General features: G+C 56.4%; 1 protein-coding gene across 3 annotated transcripts in view; it reads left to right on the plus strand.

Moving 5' to 3' along the window:
* Positions 1–27040, plus strand: part of SPEG (striated muscle enriched protein kinase) — a 58876-nt gene that overhangs the window by 3484 nt on the left and 28352 nt on the right. The window contains exons 1-11 of one of the 3 annotated variants that reach the window (XM_026454822.1): positions 3650–3682; positions 4678–4720; positions 5600–5613; positions 6208–6297; positions 6380–6539; positions 9538–10835; positions 12712–12855; positions 13200–13382; positions 23728–23903; positions 24148–24236; positions 26257–26432. In XM_026454822.1, coding sequence (XP_026310607.1) covers positions 12765–12855; positions 13200–13382; positions 23728–23903; positions 24148–24236; positions 26257–26432 — 715 coding nt within the window. In that variant the 5' untranslated portion in view covers positions 3650–3682; positions 4678–4720; positions 5600–5613; ... (2 more) ...; positions 9538–10835; positions 12712–12764. Of the gene's footprint in view, positions 1–3649; positions 3683–4677; positions 4721–5599; positions 5614–6207; positions 6298–6379; positions 6717–9537; positions 10836–12711; positions 12856–13199; positions 13383–22668; positions 22846–23727; positions 23904–24147; positions 24237–26256; positions 26433–27040 lie in introns of those variants that run through there. The other 2 variants (XM_023221923.3, XM_026454823.1) reach the window with 2 other exon arrangements.

The following is a 27040-nucleotide window of genomic DNA, read 5'->3' on the forward strand; positions in this document are numbered from 1 at the left end:
AAATTTACCCAAGTTCCCATGGCTAGTGAGGTGTCAGAGCCAGGTCTGAAAGTCAGGTATCTGAGTCTGGGTCCACACTGCCTGTCCATAGAAAGAGAAGTGTGGGAAAACTGTCAAGGATTTGTCATCGTCACCATCTTTTTCTGTCAATATTCCCAAATTAATCTCTGGCCTAATCTCCAAGATAGGCAGGCATTCTTCTTTTTCAAAATATCAGGCTCCCACCTGCACAAGTGCTACCCTCAAAGCTGTGGGTGTGCGTGTGTGGTTGAAGGGCAGACCTGCAGTAAAGGGCAGAGGGGAAGCAGGAGAAGGCACATTTGAGAGAAGAGGTGAACTGGTGATGCTCACATGGTGTGTTAATTGGAGCTTCATAGCCAGGGTCTGGAAGATTCTGGTGTTAATCAGAAGGGCCAGAGATCAATACATGGCCATCCTGGGGACTTGAAGGCTTGGAGGGGAGAGCTTAGAGATAGGGAGAGAGGGCCAGTTGAAGCAAGGAAAGGGTGGAGGAATGTACCAGAACCTGTGTTGAGGAATATTCTGCAGTTATTCTTTTTCACCTGGAATTTAGAATGTCTGGCTAGAGAAGCCAGGTGGAAAGTAGTATGGAGCTGGGAATGGGTATGGGGAGTGTCAACATCCACATAGGCCAAGTGCCGACCAGCGAGTGGGGGAGAGGCCAGAGTGGGAGCAGAGAGGAGCTCTGGGACCCTCTCCAGGAGAATCCTGAGTGGAACGAGAGATAGTCACTCCTCTGGCTGAAGACCTCTTGGGAAAGAGTCTGGGTTAGGACAGAGAAGAGGGAAGTCTGGATGAATGGAAGCGGTTGCAGGAAGATTTACTGTCCCCATTCCCATCACTGCTTACCCTCTCCACCTGCAGCTCTGCCACCCCCTCCCATATTTATTGAGTGCCTACTATGTGCTTTCCATACACGAGTCAGGGGGTTGAGGGATACCAAAATGTATGTCCTCCAGGGGATAACTTTCTAGTGAGGGGAGACAGACAATATGCAATAAACATAGTAAATAGGTAAATTACATAGTATGTCAGAAATACAGAGCAGGGTGGTAAATGAGGGGAGAAGGGAGAAACTCAACTGAGTCAGGAAAGAGGAGACAAAAGGGAGATGGGGTGGGAGCTTGTGGCATAGGATGAAGATTTGAATTTTCTCTGGTTAGAGGGAAATGCTGGCAGTGCAGAAATTGGAAGTCTGGGTTTGGGTGAGTGGCAGGGAGACACAGCTGCCCAGCTATGGGAGAAAAATGGGGCAACCTGGGACCAGCTGGGGAGGCCCACCCATAGAATACGTTCCAGGCCAGCCCTTCAGAGTGAGCAGTGCCGACCCAGAGCAGGAACACAGAATCCTGCCCGCCCCTCCTGGGCCCAGCTGTCCCGTCACTCACCCCCGCTGCCCATTGGTTATTTTTGCCACGGAATGTGCCAGCCCCTCGGATTCTCCTGGGGAACAGGGGCTCAAGTTACCCCCTCTCCTCACTCAGCTCCCCATTTATGAGTGGGTGTGTTTAGGGGTGTACAGGGAAAGTGCCCATGGGTGTCCAGGGTCCTTTGGCTGGAACGAGGTGGACACACATATATGCCCTCTCAGCACATGTCCCTGTGCATGTGTCTGTACTTGTAATTTGCCTCAATGCTCTAGGAAACAAGAACACCTGTATGCACCCAGAATGCATAAAACATGACCTAAACTTTAGAATAAAAAAGCAGCCAGGTACAGTGGCTCATGCCTATCATATCAGCATTTTGGGAAGCCGAGGCTGGAGAATAGCTTGAGCCCAGGCGTTCGAGACCAGTTTGTGTAACATAATGAGACTTCATCTCTACTTAATATTTTTTAAAAATTAGCTGGGCATGATGGCATGCAGCTGTAGTCTCAGGTACTCAGGAGGCTGAGGTGGAGGGAATCTCTTGAGCCCAGGAGATCAAGGTTGCAGTGAGCCATGATAGCACCGCTGCACTCTAGCTTGGACAACAGAGTGAGACCTAGTCTCTAAAATAGTAAAGAAATCTAAAATAAAATAAAGGGCCCACAAACTCAAATAATTGCAGGGGTCAAGGAGAAACTGATAATGAGGGAGGTGTGCTGAGCTCAGACATGATTGCCCCAGCCCAAACATTGTGCAGGCTGAATTAAACTCATCAGTCTGTCCCTATATTTTATTTATTTATTTATTTATTTTGAAGCAGAGTCTTGCTCTGTCACCCAGGTTGGAGTGCAGTGGTGCGATCTCTGCTCACTACAACTTCCACCTCCTGGGCATAAGTGATTCTCATGCATCTGCCTACGTTGGAATCCTGGCTCCCTCAATTTATTGACTGTGACCTTGGGCAAGTAACCGCTCTGTGTCTCAGTCTTCCTCTTTTCATGAGGATTAACTGAGCTCATTCACATAGAGTGCTTAGCACAATGCCTGGTACATACCAAACATGCAATAACTGTTAATAGTTACTCAGTAGTCACAACTCAGAAACCAGGATTGGCACTCCCTGTGCTCACTGGGATGATAATTCCCATCTCCAGGACACATGGAATCCCAGCACCTGTGTGGCTTTGTCTAAGTGATAGGACTTCTCTGAGACTCAGTCACTTGTCCATTAAATGGGTACAGGATTATTCATAAGGGTTTCAAGCTCATGGGGTTTTTGTAAATGAGGTAACATTTGTAAAGTGCCTGGCACTTAGTAACTGCTGAAGAAACATACCTATAATGGTCACGGGGAGGATAGAATTTTGTGTATGCCAAGTGTGCATGGTGCTGAACAGGGCAGGGGTCGGGTGGAACACACAAAAAATTTGGTGAGTGTGTTTCCCTGTGAGTGAGAACACTGGCCAACTTTGTGAATAACGGGGGTACCTCTGTGCACCTTTGCTTGTGTGTATGAATGTATGGGGATAGGGGGCCGCACATGGGACAGTCGAGAGGTAAGGTAAGATAAAGCCCTCTCTGGCTTTCTTGAGAACCCTGGGGGTTTTCACAGTCTGAGTCCATGTTAACACGCAGTCCACACCCGCCAGGACCCTTGCCCTGCGTTTGACCTAGGCGCCCCCACCCGGCGCTGTGCCCTTCAGCGAGTTCGGTTCTGCCTGGCACAGTGTGTGTGCGCGCATGTTTGTGGAATGAGCAAGTAGAGATGCTGCTGACCTTCCAGAGAGGCCCCGTGGGAGGAGGTGAGGGTGGGAGGAGGCTGCGCTGGGCTGCCAGAAAGTGGCCTGAGCTAGAGGCCATTGCACCCCTTTCTGTGCCTCAGTTTCCTCATGTGCCTAGGGCTCAGGAGGCAGATACAGGGTGGGGGTCCGCGGCTCTCGGCGTCAGGAGGTGACTGGTGGTCGTGTGGGGAGGCAGGTGAGGGCCGCCCCGGGGTAAGCAGGGGGACAGGACAAGGAAGGGGCCCCAGGTGGGGTGCAGGCTGGCGAGGGAGGGGCGGACTCCAGCGCCGCCGCCGCTGCTGCTGCCGCCGCCGTCGCCGCCTTACCCCCACCCGGCTCCCGAGGCCCCGGGCTCCTTCCGCCACCCGAGCCGGCTCCCGCCAGCTCCCCAGCTCGCCCCCGGCCCCGCCTCCGACTCCGCCCCGCCCCCGCCCGTCCCCTCCTCGCCCGGCCGCGGGCCCGGCCCCCTCCCCCGCCATGAAGAAGCTGTGGGTGAAGAAGCGTTTCCAGGTGAGGGCTCCGGGGGCGGGCGGCGCCGGGAGGGGGCAGGGAGGCCTGGGCGCCCCGGAGGGAGGGCGGGTCACCGCAGCTGGGCCCGGTGGAGGGGGCGCTGGAGCCGCGCCTGCCCCACCCGAGCCCCGCTGAGGGCGGCGGGCAGGGCGCGATCTAGGGGCTCCCGGGTCTGCGTCCTGGGCGCGCAGGCCCCTCCCCGCGCTGAAGGGCAGACCCCCCGCTCCTCGATCGCCCGCAATCCCCGCGACCACCGGGGAAGACCCCCGCTGCAGCGTTCGGCGTGGGGCGCCCACTTGCTTCTTTGCCACCCCTTCTTCTCTCTCCTCTGTCCAACCTCAACCCCGGGCCCCGGCCCCCCGCCCGGCTTGCCCCAGCCCCCCACTCTGGAGCCTTCCATCTTCCGGAGCTCCTGAATGCAACGCACACGGATCCGCGCTGAGCTCAACACATTCCCCAAGCCCTGCCCTGTCCTCCGCGCACCTGGGCCTCCTGCATTCGTGAGGCTCTGGCCCTCTGCCCCCATCATCCCTCCCCCACACCTACCCAGGTATCTGTCCTCCCCCAGCAGGAATCTGTGCCCTCGTTCCTTCATCTCCCAGTCACTCAAGCACCCTGCCCCCCCGCATCTCCATCTTCTCCTCCTCACTGAGCCTGACTACCTCGTCTTCTATTCTCTTTCTCTGGGGCTGTTGCCCTCGTCCCAGGCTGTGAGCCTCTGTCCAGTGGGATGTTCCAGCTTCCACCTGCAGCCTGCCATTCTCTCCTTCCTCCCCCGCTCCTCCCAAGAGTCCAGCTGGGTACCCTGGAAGAAGGCAGGGGAGCCATTCCCTACGGGGGAAGCTGGTCACTCTGGGTCTCTGCCCACCTCCCCTCTCACACACACACTGGCCAGGGAATGAGTTTCTGCTTGATGTTGCAGTACTGGATGGGAGGCACAGGGACCTTAAGAACAGCCTCCCCCTCAACTACTCATTCTGGCTTTTCTCTTTCAGAAAACCGGCCATTCCCGCCGGGCCTTTGGCCGACTCACCCATGGTGCGTGGACCGTGGGCGTCCTTGTTCTAGCCCATGCCTACTCCTCCTCTTGGTCCCTGTCCCTCTGTGAGGCATCAAGGCCCTTGAAGACAGCCCATGAGATGTGGGACCCTCCCACACACCCCACACTTATCGACCACCCACCTGATCAGGCCCCCTGTGCCCTACAGCTGAGAGAGGACCTGGCAGCAGGGAGGGCGGCTCGCTAGCACACTGGGTGCCCTGTTCTCCATGTGAGGCCTAGTGGGAAGGAGCTCATTGCCATGCTTTGGCAACCAGTACGTGGCTCCTGCTTGTCATGGCAGCCAGAGGGAAACTGAGGCACAGAACCTGATAGAATCTGGGAAAGTTGAAAATACTCCCAGGAACCTTTGCTCCTAACCTAACCACTGGGCATTTTTGAGGACAATTCAACAGTAGAAGAGAGGGACCTTGAGGAAGGTGCCTGTCACATTATGATGCAGACAGTTAAGGGGTTGGTTTGCAAGGAGGGGTCAAAGCACAATGCAAATATTGTAATAGAGGGTGGGCCTGACTCCTAATGGGAGGCCCAGGTCTGCGGCTGGACTGAACACAAGCAGGTGTGCGTGTGTGTGTGTGTGTGTGTGTGGCCAGTGGCGGCACCAGTAAGTACCAAGGATACCAGAACCACTGGGGCAGCTGGAATAACCAGCCCAAGTATGGGGGTCCCCAGTGCTGGGTACATCCCAGGTATCTCCCTCCCCACCCATTGCCACAGGGCACCTCTGGAGACTGGGTACCTCACGCCCCTTCTGTCCTGACTGCCCTCCATGCCCTGCCCCACAAACGCTCTGATAACAGTCTGTCCCTGTCTCTCTCCTGCTGCTCCTATGGAAGCGAAGTTTTCCGCTCCTGCAGAAAGCAAAGTTACGGTAGGAAACTGGCTCCTGCTCTAGCCCCCAGCGTCCCCCGCTTTCCCACCCGGCCCCGGCCTCTCCTCACCCTGCCTCAGCTGCACCCGATGCCTTCCAGCTGGTTTGGGGTAGAGGACAGGCTGGCCCTGTGGTTGGTCGAGTGCCCTGGCGGTATGACTCTGAGGTGACTCCTCTTTGCTCCTGGGGTGCTTGAACCCAGACTTTAGCACCTTGGAACCTAGGACCTGATGATTTTGGGGGCTGCACAGGGGCTTAAGCTTTCACTGACAAGGGGAGGAGGGAGAAGGGAGGAGGCCCTGATAATCCATTAAGATATTGGCAGACGGGGAGGGGGTGGCAGTTTGGAGGGCCCTACGGAGGTAAACGTGAGTAACCAGGGGCCCAGAGATGGAGCCACGGCACTGTCATGGGAGGGGTTATCCTGAGCAGCCCAGGCTAGGCAGGGGATATGGGGAGCAAAAGAGAGGAGGTGCTGGCAGCCCTGCCAGTGATAAGATGGAGCCTGCTGTTGGCAGAGAGGCAGAAGGCAATAGGGAAGAGTTGGAGGCAGAGGGAGGAGGGCCCTGCCCACACAGACCCCTTCTTCTCCAGACTCAGAGACGGCTGAGGATGACATCAGCGATGTGCAGGGGACCCAGCGCCTGGAGCTTCGGGATGACGGGGCCTTCAGCACCCCCACGGGTGAGCTCCTGGGGTGTACAAAGAGCAGGCAGGCGGGTTTCCCACAAGGGGTGCCTCAGTCTCATGGTGCTCCTTTCTCTAGGGGGCTCTGACACCCTGGTGGGCACCTCCCTGGACACACCCCCGACCTCCGTGACAGGCACCTCGGAAGAGCAAGTGAGCTGGTGGGGCAGCGGGCAGACGGTCCTGGAGCAGGAAGCGGGCAGTGGGGGTGGCACCCGCCGCCTCCCGGGCAGCCCAAGGCAAGCACAGGCAACCGGGGCCGGGCCACGGCACCTGGGGGTGGAGCCGCTGGTGCGGGCATCTCGAGCTAATCTGGTGGGCGCAAGCTGGGGGTCAGAGGATAGCCTTTCCGTGGCCAGTGACCTGTACGGCAGCGCATTCAGCCTGTACAGAGGACGGGCGCTCTCTATCCACGTGTAAGTAACGGCCTTACCTGGGCCTGAACTGCCCCATCTCACCATGCTGTCCTGCGCTGCCCTCACTGCTCCGTTAGCCTCCACCCATCACCCTGCCCCATCCATCTCTCTGTGCACTTCTACCCCCTGCTGCCACTCCATCTTCCCACACTGCTCCCTCCTCCTCCTGAGCCATCACCGCCCACATCCCCCTGCTCCCACCTGTCCTGGCTCACCACGCCATCTCCATGGTCTCCTGGACCCTCTGTCCCTTCCTTGTCTCCTCCGAGATCTCCAGTTTCTCAGGGGTCCTCTTCTGCCTCACTCATTCAGGCTCCAGTTGTCCCCAGGATCCCTCCCCCCACCCGGGGGCCCCCTCCGTGCCTGCTGTCTCAGCAGCTGCTGCCTTTTCATCTCTCTGCACATTCCTGTTCCCATGTGGGCCTTTTTCTGGGAGGAACAGAACCTTTCCACACGGCAGCTCCCGGGAGAGCAGGAGAGAGCAGGGGAACAAGCCAGCAAGCAGGAGAGAGAAGAGAGTGAGGTGGCCAGGGGCAGATGGGGCAAGGGGCCTGTGAAAGCAGGAGGCCGTGGGCTGGGGGCGGCAGGGGGCTGGGAAAGGGAAGGGCTGGAAATGGGGCCAGGCTGGAGGGAGAGGGCGGGAGTGATGGTGACAGGGGGCTTGCAATTATTTCTCTGATGGGAAACCCCTAAGTCCCTGAGGGTGGGATTCAAGGTTGTCCTGGGAGGGAGTGTGAGGAGCGGAGGTGTTGGAGTGAGGCACTGGAGCCATTTTTGGAGATCTGGGGCTCGCAGATACATGAGGGAGTGCTATAGTGGAAGAGGGGAGTGGCTGATGATAGAGGTACTGGGGGCATTTGGGGAGCTGAGAGGGGCCTGGTTTGTGATGGGTATGGGTGTGGGGGCAGGCACCATCGTGCAGGAGAAAGAAGGGGCCTGGTGGGGGAGGCTGCTTTGAGGGTGATTAGAGTGGCTACTGGTGGGCAGGGGAGAGGGCCAGGGCTGGGCCATGGCCAGGGGGAGGCTCCCTTGGCTTATCTTCTTGGCCTTACCCGGTGCTCCTGTGCCCTGGGCTTGCCTTTCCCTCCTGCCTTTCTTTACCAGGCCCCAGCCAGAGCCTGGAGTTGCTATGGCAACTTCGGAGGAACCCATTTCCTTAGTGATGTCTATGGTACAGAGACTGGCCTGGAGCTCAGAGCTGCCAGCAACAGGCCTCCTCTGCTGTCCTCAATTTCTCTCCAGGCCTCACCCAGTTCCCAGAGGCCCTTCCCTGGGGACTCTGCGGCCCTTCCCCCAGAGAAGACACTTCCTCCCTGCAGGTGGCTGGCTGGGGTTTCTGTCTCTCAGGGCACTCTGCATTGCCACCGTCCCCTTTAGCCCCAGTCAGAGGCAGGTCTGTCATGTGGGTGGCTGACTCAGGTAGGCTAAAATATCCTTAACTCGGGACCCCTAGAACTGCTTGTGACTGGCACCCTACTACTTGTCCTCCCTTCTGTGCCCCTGGAAACCCAGACACTTTGGAGGAAATAAGGGCTCAGGATTCTGACTCCCTGGGTTTCAATCCTAGCACCAATCATTTCCCAGCTGTGTCACGTTGGTAAGGCACTTAACCTTTTTTACGCCTCAGTTTCTTCATCTGTAAATGGGGGTGATCACAGTCCTTACCTCACAGGGCTGTTGTGAATATTAAATGATTCAATGCATTTTAAGCACTTGGTACAAGCCTGGCACTCAGGAAATATTCAATGAGCCATTTTACAGATTTTTATTAAGCTCTCTCTAATGTGTCAGGTATGATAATACATCTAATTCCCCCCCCCCTTTTTTTTTTTGCTAATCTTTATAATCTTTATGTGTGATGTGCCCCCTCACCCGCCCCAGCCCCGGCAAGGGTCCAGATGGGGAAAACTGAGACCCAGTTCTCTTGGGCACCAAAGCTCTGTTAAGTGAGAGAGATACTCTGGGGTAACTGGCTCCTTCCCTCCTCCTTTTCGCCCACACTCCCTATTCAGGCCCACTTAGTAGCTATTTCCGAGCTGAGTTATTTCAGAGTATACCCCTGTGGGGGGCCTTCTATGCTTCTCAGGGGGGATTTCCAAGGACTCAAGATAGCTTTCCCAGGGGAAGCGCAAGTCAAAGGCCTATCCTGGGGGCAGACTGAGCAAGGGGAGTAGGAGCCTGGGCATTCCGTCGCCACCTGCTGTGTCCCATCAGTGCTGGTGGTGGCGGCAGGTATGGGCTGAGGTTAACACAGCAGCTAGGGAATCCCAGGGATGGGACACTGCTCCCCAAAGGCTTGTGCGTGGTCCAGGAGGCTGTTGCTTGGCTTCCAGGGACCATTAGGAAGGGGTGTGCCCTGCTGATGATGGGCAGGGGTGTGGGGGCCAGCTGGGGGCTGGAATGAGTGGGCGGCTGCATTCCTGAGAGCGCCCTTCCCCACCCCACCTTCTTGTCTTCCCTCCCCACTTCATCCTTTGGGTCCTAAGTCTCATTCTTTTCTCTCCCTCATGCTCAGTTCTGTTTCCGCTGTTTCTCGGCTTCCAGGGCTGGGGGGAGGAGGCTGGCCCGAGTCCTAGGGCTGAGTCTGTACCAAGACCCAGCCATTAGCCCAATCTTGTGGTTCCAGAGCCGCCGGCCTCTCCCCAGCACCTGCTCTGGCTGTGCGCTCTTCGTGGGGGTGGGGGGTGGGGGACAGGAGGATCTGGCCCATGTCACCCCCAAGCCTGCCCAGCATGCCCACCACCCAATTCCTGTCACAAGCTAAGGGTCTAGGAGAGGAGGCCCTCTGAATCCTCTACCCCTCTCCATCTTGGTTCTGCAGCAGCGTCCCTCAGAGCGGGTTGCGCAGGGAGGAGCCCGACCTTCAGCCTCAGCTGGCCAGCGAAGCCCCACGCCGCCCTGCTCAGCCGCCTCCCTCCAAATCCGCTTTGCTCCCCCCACCGTCCCCTCGGGTCGGGAAGCGGTCCCCGCCGGGACCCCAGGCCCAGCCCGCGGCCACCCCCACGTCGCCCCACCGCCGCACTCAGGAGCCTGTGCTGCCCGAGGACACCACCACCGAAGAGAAGCGAGGGAAGAAGTCCAAGTCTTCCGGGCCCTCCCTGGCGGGCACTGCGGAATCCCGACCCCAGACTCCACTGAGCGAGGCCTCGGGCCGCCTGTCGGCGTTGGGCCGCTCGCCTAGGCTGGTGCGCGCCGGCTCCCGCATCCTGGACAAGCTGCAGTTCTTCGAGGAGCGACGGCGCAGCCTGGAGCGCAGCGACTCGCCACCGGCGCCCCTGCGGCCCTGGGTGCCCCTGCGCAAGGCCCGCTCTCTGGAGCAGCCCAAGTCGGAGCGCGGAGCGCCGTGGGGCACCCCCGGGGCCTCGCAGGAAGAACTGCGGGCGCCGGGCAGCGTGGCCGAGCGGCGCCGCCTGTTCCAGCAGAAAGCGGCCTCGCTGGACGAGCGCACGCGGCAGCGCAGCCCGGCCTCCGACCTCGAGCTGCGCTTCGCCCAGGAGCTGGGCCGCATCCGCCGCTCCACGTCGCGGGAGGAGCTGGTGCGCTCGCACGAGTCCCTGCGCGCCACGCTGCAGCGCGCCCCATCCCCTCGAGAGCCCGGCGAGCCCCCGCTCTTCTCTCGACCCTCCACCCCCAAGACATCGCGGGCCGTGAGCCCCGCCGCCGCCCAGCCGCCCCCTCCGAGCAGCGCGGGGAAGCCGGGGGACGAGCCTGGGAGGCCCAGGAGCCGCGGGCCGGCAGGCAGGACAGAGCCGGGGGAAGGCCCGCAGCAGGAGGTTAGGCGTCGGGACCAATTCCCGCTGACCCGGAGCAGAGCCATCCAGGAGTGCAGGAGCCCTGTGTCTCCCCCCGCCGCCGATCCTCCCGAGGCCAGGACGAAAGCACCCCCTGGTCGGAAGCGGGAGCCCCCGGCGCAGGCCGTGCGCTTCCTGCCCTGGGCCACGCCTGGCCTGGAGGGCGCTGCTGTACCCCAGACCTTGGAGAAGAACAGGGCGGGGCCCGAGGCAGAGAAGAGGCTGCGCAGAGGGCCAGAGGAGGACGGTCCCTGGGGGCCCTGGGACCGCCGAGGGGCCCGCAGCCAGGGCAAAGGTCGCCGGGCCCGGCCTACCTCCCCTGAGCTCGGTAAGGCCTCAGGGAGGGCTGACGAGGTGCCTGGACCAGGTCGGTGGGGGGCGTTTGTGGAGAGCAAGACGGCTCAGCAGGAGCGGGGGGAGGTGAGGGGGGTTCGGTCGGGGGTTTCGCCTGGGGCTGCTAGTCAGCTGCAAGGGTGGGTTTGCCAGAGAAGGCGCAGACACAGGCTCCACTTTGAGTGCAGGATTGTGAAAGTCCTTGTGCTAGGACTGCCACTGGTGAGGCGGAGCGTGAGTGTTGTGATGGAGGCTGGGTGAGGCTGTGAGCTAAGACTGGTGCCCAGATGCCCGCCATAGCTCCCCTGGGTCCAGTGGCCCGCTAGGCTGTTGGATCAAGAACCACTACTGAGGGGGATGCACTGGTGGGAGCCTAAGGCTCCCCTTCATGCCCCCAATCCCTCTGTTGGGGAGAGATGGTAGATGGTCTGAAATAATTTGCCAATTCCTGTTACAGACACGCTTTATGCCAGATTACTCTACTCTGCCTCTCCCACCCAGGCACCATCCCCTGATCCATGTGTGGCCATCCAGCCTCCCCTTCTAGCCTCCTCACCCAGGCTTACACCCTGCATGGCTGAGCTGACTGTGGTCCCTACACAATGACTGCCTGTGTGTTGTCTCCCAACCTTCCCATGGGTGGTGACCAACATCACCAACAGGAGAATGACTCTGCACCCCACCCCTCATCCTGCGCACCAGCTGGAGGCCCACTCCTGGAGAGAGGCAGCGGAAGGTGTCCTTGACCCACTTCCACTGCTCCTCCAGAATAGATGCCTCTACCTGCTGCTCCTGGGAGACCCTGCCAGGATCTCTTTCATTGCACTTACTACTCTGTATTTTTCTTCATCAAAATTATTTTGCATTTAAATATTACCACCGCAGAATCTTTAGAGATAATTAGGCCCCTGTCCATCATCCTCCTGGCCACCATTATTACAAACACACAACCATGTGCCAGCATTGTGTTAACTAGGCCCTTACAGATGTTATTTCATTTCAGCCTATATGTCAGTTTCAGAGTCTTATCCCCTCCATCTTACAGATAACAAAACTGAGGCTCAGAGAGGCTATCTAATTTGCCTAATGTTTTGTAGCCGGAAAACAGCAGAACTGGGATTTTCACTGCTGTTTTGGCTACATACATCATCCTTTATCTAGCTTACGAAATGTCAGAATTGGAGAATGCCCAGAGAGACCCATGACAGTGGAGTTTGTCATCTCTCTGTGTGTATGAGCTTCCTGTAAGCAGGGACCACATGGTCCTTCCTCTAGTGTTCTTGGTACCCGTACAGTACTCAGTATGCCGGGAGTACAGGGTCACCATTTGGTGAATGGATGAAATCAAATCTGATCTTCGTAGGCCTCTCAGACCGCCTACCATTCACTCTTGTGAATCTGATGGCTTCACACATTTGACAATTCACCTCGTGTTGCCCTGTGCCACTACTGTTATTGCTTAAGTCTTAGGTTGCTGTTAGTTTGTGCTGTCTGTTTGAAAGCTTGTGCCCCTCCAAGTGCCTTGCACAGGGCGTGGTACGCCATATACGATGGCTGATGTATTAAAGACATATGCAGTGCGGTCCTGTTTTCCTCCAGAAGCCAACGCTCTAACTGTGGATGAAGTTGAGGAACAGTCAGACTACCATGGAGTCAAGGCTGCCCTGACCTGTTTGAGAATGCTCCTTCTGACTTCCTTTGTTCCCTACCGACATTCGGGAGGCAGAACCTGTTCTCCCCCAGTCTCTGCTTTCTAGAAACCCCTCTGTCTGGGTTTGACTTTCTAGGATGCAGGCCACCAGGACTCCCTCTCCCGCTGTCATCCCTGCAGGGATCATGGCCCCTTACCCCGTTACTCCTGTGTCCCACAGAGTCTTCGGATGACTCCTATGTGTCCGCTGGAGAAGAGCCCCTAGAGGCCCCCATGTTTGAGATCCCCCTGCAGAATGTGGTGGTGGCACCAGGGGCAGATGTGCTGCTCAAGTGTATCGTCACTGCCAACCCCCTGCCCCAAGGTGAGCTCCAGCACTGGGCCAAGGTGAGGTCAAGGTTGGGAGGGGGCGTGTGAGAAGGGAAGGGGAGGTTCTCCCGACTCCTCCCAGGGAGGGGTGGGAAGGAGGGAAATGATCCCCTCCATGGGGCTGTCCTGACTTCTGTGTGTGTTCAGGGACATTTCCCGGGACCCCCGAGAGAGGGGAGGGCAACCTGGGCTTCCTGAAATGAGGGTGGACTTTTCTGGATTCCCTGGGGTGCTGAGAGGAAAGGTTTGGGCTCCTGTGCAGTGTGTGGGGTAGGAGTGAGAGATTCTCGGTGGGTGCCCGTGGGCCGTGGCGAGCTGGGTCCCCGTGCCTTCCCACAGTGTCCTGGCAGAAGGATGGGTCAGAGCTGCGCAGCGAGGGCCGCCTCCTCCTCCGGGCTGAGGGTGAGCGGCACACCCTGCTGCTCAGGGAGGCCCGGGCAGCGGACGCCGGGAGCTATATGGCCACTGCCACCAACGAGCTGGGCCAGGCCACCTGTGCCGCCTCACTGACCGTGAGACCCGGTAGGGAGCCCATCAACCCTGGGACTGGGTGGGGGCAAACTGACTCCTCCCTGGCCCAGGTCCAATCCCCCTCCCTTCCTACTCTCAGCCTTGAGCTCGGGCTCCCCGCCAGCGTGCACAGTCCGTGCAGTCCCTTCTGGATGTCAGCAGCTCTGGTGAAAGCATTTTAAATGGCCCTGGCCTCAGGGCAGGGGCCAAATCCCCAAGGCGCACACAAGGCTGGCCAATTCATGAAGTCAGTGAAATTTGTCTTTAGCCATCCTCTAAATGCCATCCTCCCATGGCATTTCCCTGAACAGGGTCCTATGGGGAAAGCAAATTGTCCTTGATTTTCCCGGAAAAAGAATCTCTCTGCTCACAGGCCTTCTGAAGTCATTTCCCCTGTAAGACGGTCCCCCCTCCCAGTAAAAAGAGATGCTTTCGAGTGCCACAAGCCACTTCCCCCCTCCTTTTCTCGAACCCAAAGTCGTAAAAAGGGTACAGCAAAGAGCACTTCTCAGGGGCTGGCAGTGCTGAGACCGCCTTGTTTTCTATTTTTGTGAAAGCCCTTACTTGGTGTCAGACTACTTTCTTTGGGATTCAGCCCAGTTTCTTTCTGGTTCAGCTGGATCAGTGTCGGTGTACATGGCCAGTTCAGCTCATTCAGCTTGCTGGGCCTGACAATGCACTGACCCCGGGCCTGGGGTTCGGGGAGGTGAGGATGGTCAGGGGGCATTACAGGAGGAAAACACACTCAACCCTCAAGGGGGTTCCCACTGGGTGACCAGACCTGGTTCAGAGGACCCAGGTTGGGGGACAGTGTGGGGGAGATGAATCTAGTGCTGAGGACATCCGAGCAGTTGCTTAGTGTTCTGGGATGCCTGCGCTGAGAAACTTTGGCGCCCTGAAGGAGGCTGGGATTTAGACCGGCACGGGGAAGGCGGGACATGCCAAGATGGGGAACAGCACACGATGTTCTGTCCCTTTCTTCCACGAAGGGCTGCAGGAGACAAGATGGCAGAGCCTGTGTGCCCGTCCCAGGGCCTCAGCACCTGAGCAGTGAGGGAGTTCTTGATGCGTCTGATCACAGTCTCGTGCTCCAACAGAGCCTTTGGTTGCATGGTCTGGCTTGTGCCACCGCAGGTCTTCATCCTCCTTAGCTGCATATCCCTCCCAGGAGCCCATTTTCCAGGCTTTCTCCTCCTCCTACCCCTCCTACCCCGCTGAATCATGCCCATCCCTCCACCACATGCTTCTGTCCTTCCATCACCTCTGGGATCTGGCTTCTGACTCAGCTCCCAGCTCCCCTGAGGGGGCCCAGGCCTGGCTCCAGGACTCCGGTCAATACCTGGCTTGGGCTGAAATTTGGCGAGGGGTGGGATGGGGGGTGCCCCGATATTGGCTCAGGGCCGTTTGGGAGCCTTTTAAGGTTGGAAAGGCAGCTTAGGGCGAGGCAGCTGTCAGCCCTTGACTGGGAGTTCTGTATTTGCGGATAGAACCTCTGGAGCTTCAGTTTCCTCATTTGTAAACCGGAGATAACGACACCGTCCTCACGGATGAAAGCGAATGTGTGAACGAGCTTTATGAACTGTAAAGCTGTAGACAAATGTTAGTTGTTAGCGTTATTAACGGGTGATGTTGTGTACAAGAGCTCAGGTTTCTACGAGGATCTGGGAAGTGCCTTATCCTTCTCTGTCCGTTTCTTCAGCCCTGTGAAACCCTGTGCCTTGGGGACTCCACCTCTCCCCTTGGAAGGCCATATCCTGCAGACCCTCCATATTTCCCAGCCCCTGTATCCTCAGCTCATCACAGCATCTCTGTGGAGCCAGAAAGCCTTCATCACATTAGTCTGTTGCGTCAGGCATTGCAGCGAGACAGTACCTCCTTAAGTCAGGCTGGCTCGGGGGCCCCAGGACCTGGGGACCAGGCATGTGGATCCAGACTTGGCTCTGGCTGTGTAGAGCAAGCTGACTTTCTTACCCTACAAGGCACTGTTTAGTCCAGAGTGGCTGGACAGGGGCCAGTGGACTTGAGAGCAGCAAAAGTGGGTGGAACCTGGGGATGGCACAGACATCTGGCAAGGGGTGGTCCCAGGCCTGGAGTCTGCAGGGAGTGAGGGGTGGAATCAGGGGAGGGTGTCCAGCAGTTTGCCTGTGGGCCCACTGGGGAGTAGGTAGAGGGAGGCAGTGGGCAGTGTCTTGTGGGAAGAGGCCTGCGTGCAGCCACCGCCCTCTCTTGCTCCTCCCCCTCCCCTTCTTGCTCCTCACCCTCCCCCTGCCCAGTGCTATGGTAACCAGGGCTGGCTGCCCAGTCCCCTATTGGGGTCCACCCCAATAGGGCCTGCTTTTGAGGGTCTACAGATCTCAATTCCTGGTTGGGAGCCATGGGAACCAGGGAATGGATAACTAGAGAATGCGGCCCCATGGACCGTGGTTTAGGGGGCAGGGTCTGTGCGGGCAGGACCTGGTCCTTACCAGCTCCCCAGTTCCCTCCCATCCTTTCCACCCCACTGAATAATTCTGTTGAGACCACAGTCATTCTCCCAAAGCGGATGTGTGGATGGGGGCGGGTGGCTAGGGAGTGTGAAAAGTGTGCTTAACCAAAGCAAAGCATTCCGCACCGCTGCCCACATCCATCACACAAGTATTTATTGAGTGCCAACTAGGTGCCAAGTGCTACATCTCTCTAAACAATTTCTTCTGTTTGGAGAGTATCATCGACTTTCTCAAGCCCTTTCATATCTCTTCCTGGCAATAACATTGTGCCATACATATCCCTTGGAGGGACGTGTGACAGGTGGTGACATTCCCATTTTATGGATGAGAAGACAAAAATGTGGATAGGAAAGTGAGGTAGAGCTAGCACCAGGCCAGCAGCCTTTATTTAGCACTTGCAATCTGCCTAGGGATGTTATCAGCAACAAGTGATTTAGGGTGATGGAAGTAACTGCTCATGAAGCAAATAAACTTAGTATGGGGTGCAAATAAAAGTACATGGCCAGGCCGGGTGCGGTGGCTCACACCTGTAAGCCCAGCATTTTGGGAGGCTGAGGCGGGTGGATACCTGAGGTCAGGAGTTCGAGACCAGCCTGGCCAACACAGCAAAACCTCGTCTCTGCTAAAAATGCAAAAAATTAGCCAGGCGTGGTGGCATATGCCTATAATCTCAGCTACTCTGGAGGCTGAAACAGGAAAATCACTTGAACCCGGGAGGTAGAGGTTGCAATAAGCCAAGATCATGCCACTGCACTCCAGCCTGGGTGATAAAGAAAGACTCTGTCTCAAAATAATAATAAATAAATAAGTAAATAAATAAATAAATAATACATGACCAGTAAGCACTTACTGAGTGCTTCGTATATACCAGGCCCTGTGTTGATTGGATTATTTTGTTTAATCCAGCCTTATGAGGTAGGTTCTATTATTATGCCCACATTACGGATGAGGAAACTGAGACTTGGAAAACTTTAGCAAATTGCTCTCTGGATACAGTGGCTGACACCTGTAATCCCAGCAGTATTGTCTGGAGCAGCATTGATCAATAGACATTTCTGTGGTGATGGAGATGCTCTCTATGTGCGTGGTCCAGCATGGTAACCCTAGCCACACGTGGTTAGTGAGCACTTGAAATGCAGCTGCAGTGACTGAGGAACTGCATTTTAAATTTAATTTCATTTTAATAACTGCGTTTAAATAGTCTCAGGTGGCTAGTGGCTGCTTTCTTGGGATGGTCAGCTCTAGGAGCTTAGGGCCAGCTAGAGGCTGGAGCTATGATTTGAAGCACTGTCTTGGTCTCTCAAGCCTGCATTCCTAACCATGACACTCTCCCACCCCCTTTCCTGTTGCTCTGAAGAAGTTTGAGATTGAGCTGGAACGGAGCTCATGAGCTCACTGCGAGGGCACTGGTGATGTCCTCTGTGGGTGGGTCAGACGGGGCTTTCTCTCCTTCCTCTGTTGACTCTCCACCTCTGGCACAGCTGTGGTCCTTCTGTTTCCTTGCATGCCTGATGTGAGCACACCCAGCTTCCCCACCATGTGCCTGGAGAGGAGGCCCTCTGGGTGCTGGGCAGGAGGAAGCGGGAATATGGGAGGCCCCATGGGCCTGGGCCTCATCCTGCCACCTCCAGTCCTCAACTACAGGTCTCCTATATTTGAGCCCAAGATTCTAGCATTTTCCAGCCAAGACCTTGGCCTCTTCATTGTACCTTAGCTTGTCATGGTTTGCTTGGCGGCAAAGTGAGGATCTTCGTACCAGTCAGGCTACCTACTCGGTGAGGTTCCTGAGGGTCTGTGAGGAGGGCGAGTTGACTCAGGACATTTGGGACAGGGGATATAGCTCATCAAAGCACATTCCGGTCCCACTCATGGAATCAACATGACCACAGCACAAAATAGGTTGTTTATTGGGGGCCATGAAAACAAAAACAAGGAAGAAAACCTTGGCATCCATGTCAGTCCCTGTCTTCTCTTGCCCCTGGTCTCTGGCCACCTGTGTCATAGTTACAGATTGTCCCTTGTGATGGTGGTGGCTGCCGATGGGGAGGATACCACATGGCCCCCATCGTCAGTCCTTGATGAGGATTTGGACAACACCTGACAAAGCAGTGTGGTGTGGTCCCCTTGCCCAGACTCAGCCCTTCCTCCACCCTCCTGTCTGCCAGAAACAGGCCTGCCTGACAGGTGGCTGCCCCGAGGCTGGTACCTAGAATGGAGGCCATCACTCACAGCCTGTCAGAAGTATGGAGAGCTCATTTACTGTTGATGCAGCCACTTTTTCTCACCTGGAGCAAACTAGCATAATCATATGTAAGAAATTAATCATGACCGGGCACGGTGGCTCACGCCTGTAATCCCAGCACTTTGGGAGGCCGAGGCGGGCGGATCTCGAGGTCAGGAGTACAAGACCAGCCTGACCAACATAGTGAAACCCTATCTCTACAAAAAATACAAAAAATTAGCTGGGTGTGGTGGCGGGCGCCTGTAATTCCAGCTACTCGGGAGGCTAAGACAGGAGAATCCCTTGAACCCAGGAGGTGGAGGTCGCAGTGAGCCAAGATCGCGCCATTGCACTCCAGCCTGGGCAACAGTGCGAGACTCTGTCTCAAAAAAAAAAAAAAAAAAGAAAGAAAAAGAGAAAAATTAATCACTTCACTTCTGGGGCTAGGTCAGGCTGAACATGTGAAATGATCTGACAGCTTGTACATTTTGAACTAAGACTGAAACATTCTCAGTCCAAGAGGAAATGTTTATGTCAGCACCCTGTGGAAATGCCCACCTCCTGGCTAGCCATGTCCTGCCTTTCCCTGACTTTTCCACAGTGGAGTTACCACAGCAGACGTTTCAAGAACTGCCTGTGGAGGACCTACTGAAATAGCGCATGTGGAGGGCCAGCTGGGAAGGGCTAAGCCACAGGCAAATGCTGGCTATCCTGCAGCCTATCACTCTGTTCCTCAAGAATCATAAGGAGAAAAACTGTTTATGGACTGGGTCCGTGGCTCACACCTGTAATCCCAGCACTTTGGGATGCCAAGGCAGGTGGATCACTTGAGGCCAGCAGTTTGAGACAAGTCTGGCCAACATAACGAAACCATGTCTCTACTAAGAATACAAAAATTAGCCAGGTGTGGTGGTGGGAGCCTGTAATCCCAGCTACTGAGGGAGGCTGAGGCAGGAGAATCACTTGAACTTCAGAGGTGGAGTTTGCAGTGAGCTGAGATTACGCCAGTGCACTCTAGCCTGGACGACAGAGTGAGACTGTCTCAAAACAAAAAAACAGAAACAAAAACAAACCAAAAGAGAATTGTAAGGAGTGCGCCTTGCCTGCAGAGTAAAGGCTGCACACCTTCAGGTGGCCTCTACCATCTGCACCCATAGGGCAAAAGGAGCCAGAGGCCTGAGGCTGGCCCTCGGGTGGCAGTGGGAGGCACGTGCTTGAACAGCGGATGCCCCTCTCCTTACTTCTTTATCCAGTTTATAGACAGACAGTTGAGCTATAGTCCTCTGCACACATGCCTTTTGCTTCAAACTTTTCTGCATGCACTTTCCTCTGCCTGTAATACTTTTCCCTTTTTCCTGCAAACTGCAATTTCAATACTGCCTCTTCTTTCAGTTCTCTCTTTTTCCCTGAGCCAAAAGTCATCTCCTGCCTTCTGTACTCCCACGCCCCTTACCTGCTGCTCTCTTGCTACCTGATACTTCCTGCTTGCTCTTATAGTCGCGTGTGTATCTGGCTTGTCTTCCCCACCACCCGGAAGGCTCCTGAGGACATGACTGTCTTTGCCACTCCTTAGCACTGGCAGCTGTGCCTGGGGGCCCTTCTGGACAGTCAGGGGCTGGGCTGTGTGGACTGCAGAGCTGCATGTGAGGTGACAGTGAGTAGGCAGAGACCCCCATGACTTTTCAAGCCCTTGAACAACATGGGTGACTCACAGAGGTGAGGCTGGGCATGACACCCAGCCACAAGGGTCATGAGGCTCTGCCTATAAGGCAAGCTTGGGAAAAAGACCATGGAGCGGTGGTCCTCAGAGTGAGGCCCCCAGACCAGCAACAACAGCCTCACCTGAGTTTGTGTTAGAAATGCAGATTCTTTTTTTTTTTCCAATAAGCGTTTTGCACTCCTAAGAAATGCAGATTATTGGCCCCAGCCCCCACCTACTGAATCAGTAATTCCTTGAGTGGAGCCCAGCACTCTGTGGTCGAAGGAGCCCTCCAGGTGATTCTGATAAACAGAAAACTTTGAAAACCACTGCCATAGAGTTAGAGATTGTGCCCAAGATGGGAGGCCAGGTCATGCCACGGGAAGCACACAGGCTGTGGAGCCAAACCTCCTAGGTTCAAAGCCCTGCTCTGAGGTTGAATGGCCCAGTGAAGAGGGGCTCAGTGATGGCACCTCTTAGGGCTGTCCTCCTCCCATGTAGGTCAGCAGTGGTCCCTAAGGTTTCATGTACCTAAGAGTCACCTGGGGTGCTTTTTAAAATGCAGTTTCTTGACATCTAATTTCAGAAAATCTAATTCTGCAGGCTGGAGTAAGGTTGAAGAATCTATATTTTATTTTTTATATTATTGTTTTTTGAGACGGAGTCTCGCTCTGTCGCCGGGGCTGGAGTGCAGTGGCCGGATCTCAGCTCACTGCAAGCTCCGCCTCCCGGGTTTACACCATTCTCCTGCCTTAGCCTCCTGAGTAGCTGGGACTACAGATGCCCGCCACCTCGCCCGGCTAGTTTTTTTGTGTGTGTTTTTTAGTAGAGATGGGGTTTCACCGTGTTAGCCAGGATGGTCTCGATCTCCTGACCTCGTGATCCGCCCGTCTCGGCCTCCCAAAGTTCTGGGATTACAGGCTTGAGCCACCGCGCCCGGCCGAAGAATCTATATTTTAAATGAGCCCGAGGTGGTCCTGATGTGAGGAGGTCAAGTATCATTCTGAGAAGCCCTGAAGCAAAGGGCCGTGTGTGACACCTTTTATGTACTAGATAGTCACAGTTGTGGCTGCAACTCTGTCTATTGTGAGAACACATCAGGGGACACTGAAACAGTTGGGGCCGGTGGATGTGCTGGTCTGAGGAGAGGGAGTTCCCTGTGTGCTTCCTAACGCCAGTATTTTCATCAAATGAGTTTGACCTGAGAGTGATGTTGGAAGGGCAGACATGAGCACTGGGTCAGCGTGGGGGGACTGGGAGCCAGTGTGAAGGGGTGGTACTTCCGTGGCAGGTTGTTCAGGGCCATTGAGTGTATGTGCCTCTTAGGTTTAGGGGGTCACCTGCCCCCTCCTTCCTGGCTGATGTAACTGTATTTCCCACAGTGAGAGTTGGGTTTGTAGGTGGAGCAGGGCTGGGATGTCAGGGACTGGTTCCAAAGATGGTTTTGGCTATGGGGCCAGGGAAAAAACTAGGTGGCACCGGATTCTGGTATGGAGCCTCAGGAATCCTTGATCAGCCTCCTTGGTCACTCACTTTGGGAGGTGTGGAGGGGCAGGGGCTACTGCCTTGTCTGGAAGAGGCCTGGGCTGCTCTGACAGTCTCTCTGTCCAAGGGGCTTGAGGATAGGGGCTCACTTGGTGACTGGATGCCCTCCAGCATGATGTTCCCCTGGCCACCACCAGGGGTCTCTGAGGCTCCCTGCAAACCTTGACCATCTGGCCTTCAGCTGTGCTGCTGCTCCTGGTCCCTGGGCCCGTGAGCCTCCTCAGTACTGTCCAGCCTGGAGGTGACCCTGGGGCAGGACTCCAGGCTCCACAGAGGGGTAGGACCGCCCACCTGCAGGGCCATGCCTGTGATCTCAGCCATCAGCTGCCGTAAGCACCAAATGCCATTCTGACTTCCCTCCACAACCCTATCTCAAGACAGCCCCCCTGAACAATGGACCCCTCCTCTGCCCGGCCCCTAGCCCTCCTTCCTCACTGGCCATGCTGGGAAACACAGGTCATGGCTTGGGAATGTGTCACCGCGGGGGGTGAGGTGATAGGAAGAGGGAGAAGGACATGTGACCCCTGCTCAACAGCCCCCTTCTCTCAGGCTCCGTGTCCAAGCCCCTTCCCCAACCCAGATACAAATGGGTGCTCATGACAAGGGGCCATTTGGGGGAGGCAGCCCCTGCTGTCCTCCCTAGCAGGCCTGATGGGTGGTGGGCAAGTTGCCAACAGGTGCCCAGGGGGAATGGGTAGGAAGGCTGGATGTGGGCTTAGTGCCCTGGGATGGCTGCTGGCCAGACCTTCCATGGCAGGGATGAAGGGGCAGAGGTGGGATTCTGGGCCCCCTCAGATTCTTCCCCCACGGAGGGCAAAGGTCTTGACAGTTCTCTGATTTTTGGGGCCAAAGAAAACAGGTATGCCCTGGCTCTGCAGTGTTTGAGACTCGTTAGCACATTCCCATGTCAGGGATCTTGGTGGTTCCATCAGAGCAAGGGGCAACACAGCGAACATTTCCCACAGGCACCTCCTTTGGTGGATGTGTTGGAACAAATGGATCAGGGCAAGCGTCTCGATTGGCACAGTGCAGTGCCACCCCTCCCCTGTCTTGCTCGGGGACGGAGGCCCCACACCTTGAGTCAAGGCGCTGCAGAGCTGGCTTTGCTCTTATCAGGGTCCGAAGCTGTAAGGAGAGGAAAGACAGATCCCACAGCTTGGGAGTGAGCAGAGTGGCTAAATCCAGACGGCCACACTCCGCCCTCCCCTCTCCCCTCTCCTCCCCCTCCACACCAGGGCCCAGGCTGCTTGTGGTCTCGGCAGGCACCAGCTTCCCAGCCAGCTGCCTGCCGGCCTGCCATCCAACCTCCTCCTTCCCCTCCTCAGGCGCCTTCCCCTCCCCCAGGGCCTTCTCCGTGTAGGGCCTCAGCTGGGTCAGCCGAGTGAGTGGGGCTGGGCAGGCTGGGCTCCTGCTCCCTGGGGAGACAGGCTGGGGTGGGCAGTGGGCAGGCAGCAGAAGGGCCTGGTGCCAGGGCAGAGCCTTCAGGACAGGCGCAGGCTGGGCGTCTGTGTGCAGAGCCTCGGGGTGAGTTGGGGTACAGCCCTGCTGAGGGCTTGGGTTGGAGGGACCTGGGGGAGAAGCCAGGGGGCTGTGGCAGTTTCATGTCTGTATTTGGCAGTCGGATAGGAGCCAGCTCAGCGAGACTGGGCCCCTGGCCAGTTGCAGGGGAGGGCGTCAGGGCCCTGGGGACACCCCTCCCCCAAGGCTGACTCTGGTGCCCCCCTCCTCTTCCCCAGGCTGAGTTGCCCTTTTCTGTGGATGACTCCAGCTCTGTTTTTGTATCCCTCGAGCGTTTGGGGGTGCAGGCTGTAGGGCTGTGGCCAATAGGTGCCCCTGGGGTTTGCATGGCAGGAAGCTGAGAAGGGAAAGGGGGAGGGGCAGGCTAGATGGTGCCACCTCATTGGCCCTGGACCGAGGTCAGGATGTGTCTTGTCTGTGGTGTGTGTTCCTCTGCACCAGACCCAGCTTGCCCAAGAAATGGGCGTCCTAGCCATGCTGCTCCAGGGTTCCATAGACCTGCACCCCCTGCTTTCGGAGCCTGCAGTTGGTAGTTTAGGCCCCTAGTCCATGTCAGGAATGTGGGCTCCCTGCTCCAGTGGAATTCTCCTGCCAGGCTCAGGAGTGGCCTCTGCTGCCCTAACGCTTTGTCCCAGGCCTTTCCCTATGGTGTCCCCTCCCGGGAGGATCAGCAGGGTCGGTGTTGGCAGAGCCAGTGGCAGACGAGGTTCCAGGGGCTCAGGGAAGGGAAGCAGCTGGGCGAGGTCACAGGAGCCTGGGGGTGAAGTCAGGGCAGGGCCGGCCTGTGGGGAGCTGCCGCAACTCCTGGTCTCTGGGCGACATTCCAGCCAGCTCTCCCAGGCTGTCTGCGCACCTTCGTCCCTGGCAGCTATCTTTGTCTCTCTCCAGGTGGATCTACATCCCCTTTCAGCAGCCCCATCACCTCGGACGAGGAGTACCTGAGCCCTCCAGAGGAGTTTCCAGAGCCTGGGGAGACCTGGCCTCGAACCCCCACCATGAAGCCCAGTCCCAGCCAGAACCGCCGTTCTTCTGACACTGGCTCCAAGGCACCCCCCACCTTCAAGGTCAGACCCCTGAGGCTGGGGCCCAGCCTCCTGTGTGCCCCCATTCCTTTGGGTGACCCCTTGTTCTTGGGGCCATGCTTAGGCACCAGCAAGAGCTGGAACTTGGCTCTCATTCAAACCCTCTTACCCAGAGCCAGTCTCAGTCTGGCTGTGGAAGAGGCCTCTGTCTCAGATTCCACAGCCCCCAGGACCCAAGGCTCTGCCCTGATTGTCTCTCCCTGACACTTTGGGGTACCCCCTTCAGGTCTCACTTATGGACCAGTCGGTAAGAGAAGGCCAAGATGTCATCATGAGCATCCGTGTGCAGGGGGAACCCAAGCCTGTGGTCTCCTGGTGAGTAGCTGCACTTCCCACCACCCACCAGCGACTCTGTGCTAGGCTTGGCTCTGGGAGGTCTGGCTTTGGGTGGAAGAAAATGGAACCTTGGTGAGCTTCCCCATAATCTGCCTCAGGGGCCTCATCTTAGGGACAGCAGTGTACTCCCCCCAGCACCCTGTCCCTTGCCCCACGTTCCAGGCTTATTTAGGGCTTCCCCTTCTGGGGAGGGGTTTGGATCTCATGTCTGTCCATTTGGGATAAATGACTGGGCATGGTGGCTGATGCCTGTAATCCCAGCATTTTGAGAGGTAAGGTGAGTGGATCACTTGAGGTCAGGAGTTTGAGACCAGCCTGGCCAACATGGTAAAACCCTGTCTCTACTAAAAATACAAAAAAATTAGCCAAATGTGGTGGTGCATGCCTGTAATCCCAGCTACTTGGGAGGCTGAGGCGAGAGGATCACTTGACCCTGTGAGGTGGAAGCTGTAGTGAGCTGAGATCACACCACTGCACTCCAGCCTGGGTGACAGAGTGAGACCCTGTCTCAAAAACAAAAACACCCCCCTCTCCAAATTGGCAAGTAGCAAGAGATTTCAGAGGCCAAGGAAGGAGGATTGCTTGAGCCAAGGAATTCAAGACCAGCCTGGGCAACATAGTGAGACTGTCTCTACAAAAAATTATTTAAAAATTAGCTGGACATGGTAGTACATGCCTGTAGACCCAGCTACTTGTGAGGGTGAGGAGGAGGATCACTGGAGCCCAGGAGTTTGAGGTTGCAGTGAGCTATGATCACGCCACTGCACTCCAGCCTGGACAATATAGTGAGATTCTATTGCTGGAAAAAAAAAAAGCACACAACAATTTGTTTCTGAGCTGCCAGCAGCCCAGAGTTCAATGTGGGTCTAAGCGGAGGGGCCTTGCTCATCCCAGGTGCCTGGAACATGGATTACTCAGTTTGTTAATTTTTTATTGCTTTGAGTTCTGTTTTTCATTTTTAATTGATTATCTGGTCCCCACTGTGATTTTGTTTTTGTTTTTTTATAAGATGGAGTTTCACTCTTGTCGCCCAGGCTGGAGTGCAGTGGCGTGATCTGGGCTCAATGCAACCTCCGCCTCCTGGGTGCAAGGGATTCTCCTGCCTCAGCCTCCTTAGTAGCTGGGTGCCACCACACCCAGCTAATTTTGTATTTTTTGTAGAGGCAGGGTTTCTGGTCAGGCTGGTCTCGAACTCCTGACCTCAGGTGATCCACTCACCTTGGCCTCCGAAAGTGCTGGGATTACAGGCATGAGCCACCGTGCCCAGCCCCCACTGTTTTTTTTTTTTTTTTTTAACATTGTAAGTTTTTTCATATCCCTTTTGGGAAGTGGGAAAGCTATCTATCCACTATAAATAAATAAAAATAAGAAATGGGGAAGTTTAAGAATTATTAAGAGCTAAATAGGGCCAGGCATAAGGGCTCAATGCCTGTAATCCCAGCACTTTGGGAAGCCAAGAGAGGAGGATCATTTGAGTCCAGGAGTTCAAGACCAGTGTGGGCAACATGATGAAACCCTGTATCTACAAAAAATACAAAAATTAGGGGGGCATGGTGGCGGTGCCTGTAGTCCCAGCTACTCAGGAGGCTGAGGTGGGGGGATCGCTTGAACCTGGGGAGGTAGAAGTTGCAGTGAGCTGTGATCGTGCCACTGTACTCCAGCCTGGGTGACAGAGCGAAACCCTGTTTAAAAAAAGAAAGAAAGAAAAGAAAAAAGAGCTAAATAGCACGGCTCCACTCTGAGTGCAGCAGGGTTCTGAGAAGGGAGAGCTCCCAGGCAGTTAGAAGTGACCTGGAAGCTCCTAGAGGCGGGTGGGATGGCAGAGGGTGGGTAAAAACCTAGCCCTGGAAACCAGGGATGCCTACGTTCGGTGGGACAGATCTGGGGACTGGGCAAACTACACAGGGAAGGAGAGGCCTACACAGTGCTGCAGCCCCAGTTCCTGTGCACACAGATCAGGCCCCTGGGTCCTGGGACTGAGTTCTCGCCCCTCTGACAGGCTGAGAAACCGCCAGCCGGTGCGCCCGGACCAGCGGCGCTTTGCGGAGGAGGCTGAGGGTGGGCTGTGCCGGCTGCGGATCCTGGCTGCAGAGCGTGGCGATGCTGGCTTCTACACTTGCAAAGCGGTCAATGAGTATGGCGCTCGGCAATGCGAGGCCCGCTTGGAGGTCCGAGGTGAGTACCTTATTTCTCCATGAACGCCCACCTGGCCCTAGCCCCTTCCTGCCCCCACGGTCCGCTCTCACGCAGCCTCAGTTAGAGGGCGCCACCACTGAAAGGGCCTTAAGGGGCCCCTAGTCCGGCTGCTTATATTATTGTTGAGTGAACCAAAGCCCAGACACAGGAAGTGACCTGCCCAGAGCTGCACAGCACATTATTCTGTGCTCAGCTTACTACACAACACCACCTTCCCTGTTGCTCCATCACGGAGCCCTGGTGGCAGCCAGAGACCCTGCACCTGCCACTGGCCGAGCTCTCTCTACACTTTTCTGAGCCTTTGTCACCCTGCTCTGCCCAGGACCCTCCCTCATCCCCGTCCCTGTCTCCTCTCACCCCTTTGCCCACCCTCCCATCCCATTGCTGTGCAGAAGTTACTGTGAGGTAGCGGTGGGGAGAGTCTGGTGGCTGGACCCGTTCGGAGGGGCCCTTGGGGTGGCTTAGGCTTGGAGCATCACAGGGACCCTAGGGTGCCAGGGTGAGCACAGCTGTGACGTGTGAAGAGGCCTAGACCCTCAGAGCCTGGGGCATTATGTGAAGGGGCTGTCTCAGGCAGCAGGAATGAC

This window comes from Piliocolobus tephrosceles, chromosome 11 (genome assembly GCF_002776525.5).
Source record: "Piliocolobus tephrosceles isolate RC106 chromosome 11, ASM277652v3, whole genome shotgun sequence".
Taxonomy (NCBI): domain Eukaryota; kingdom Metazoa; phylum Chordata; class Mammalia; order Primates; family Cercopithecidae; genus Piliocolobus; species Piliocolobus tephrosceles.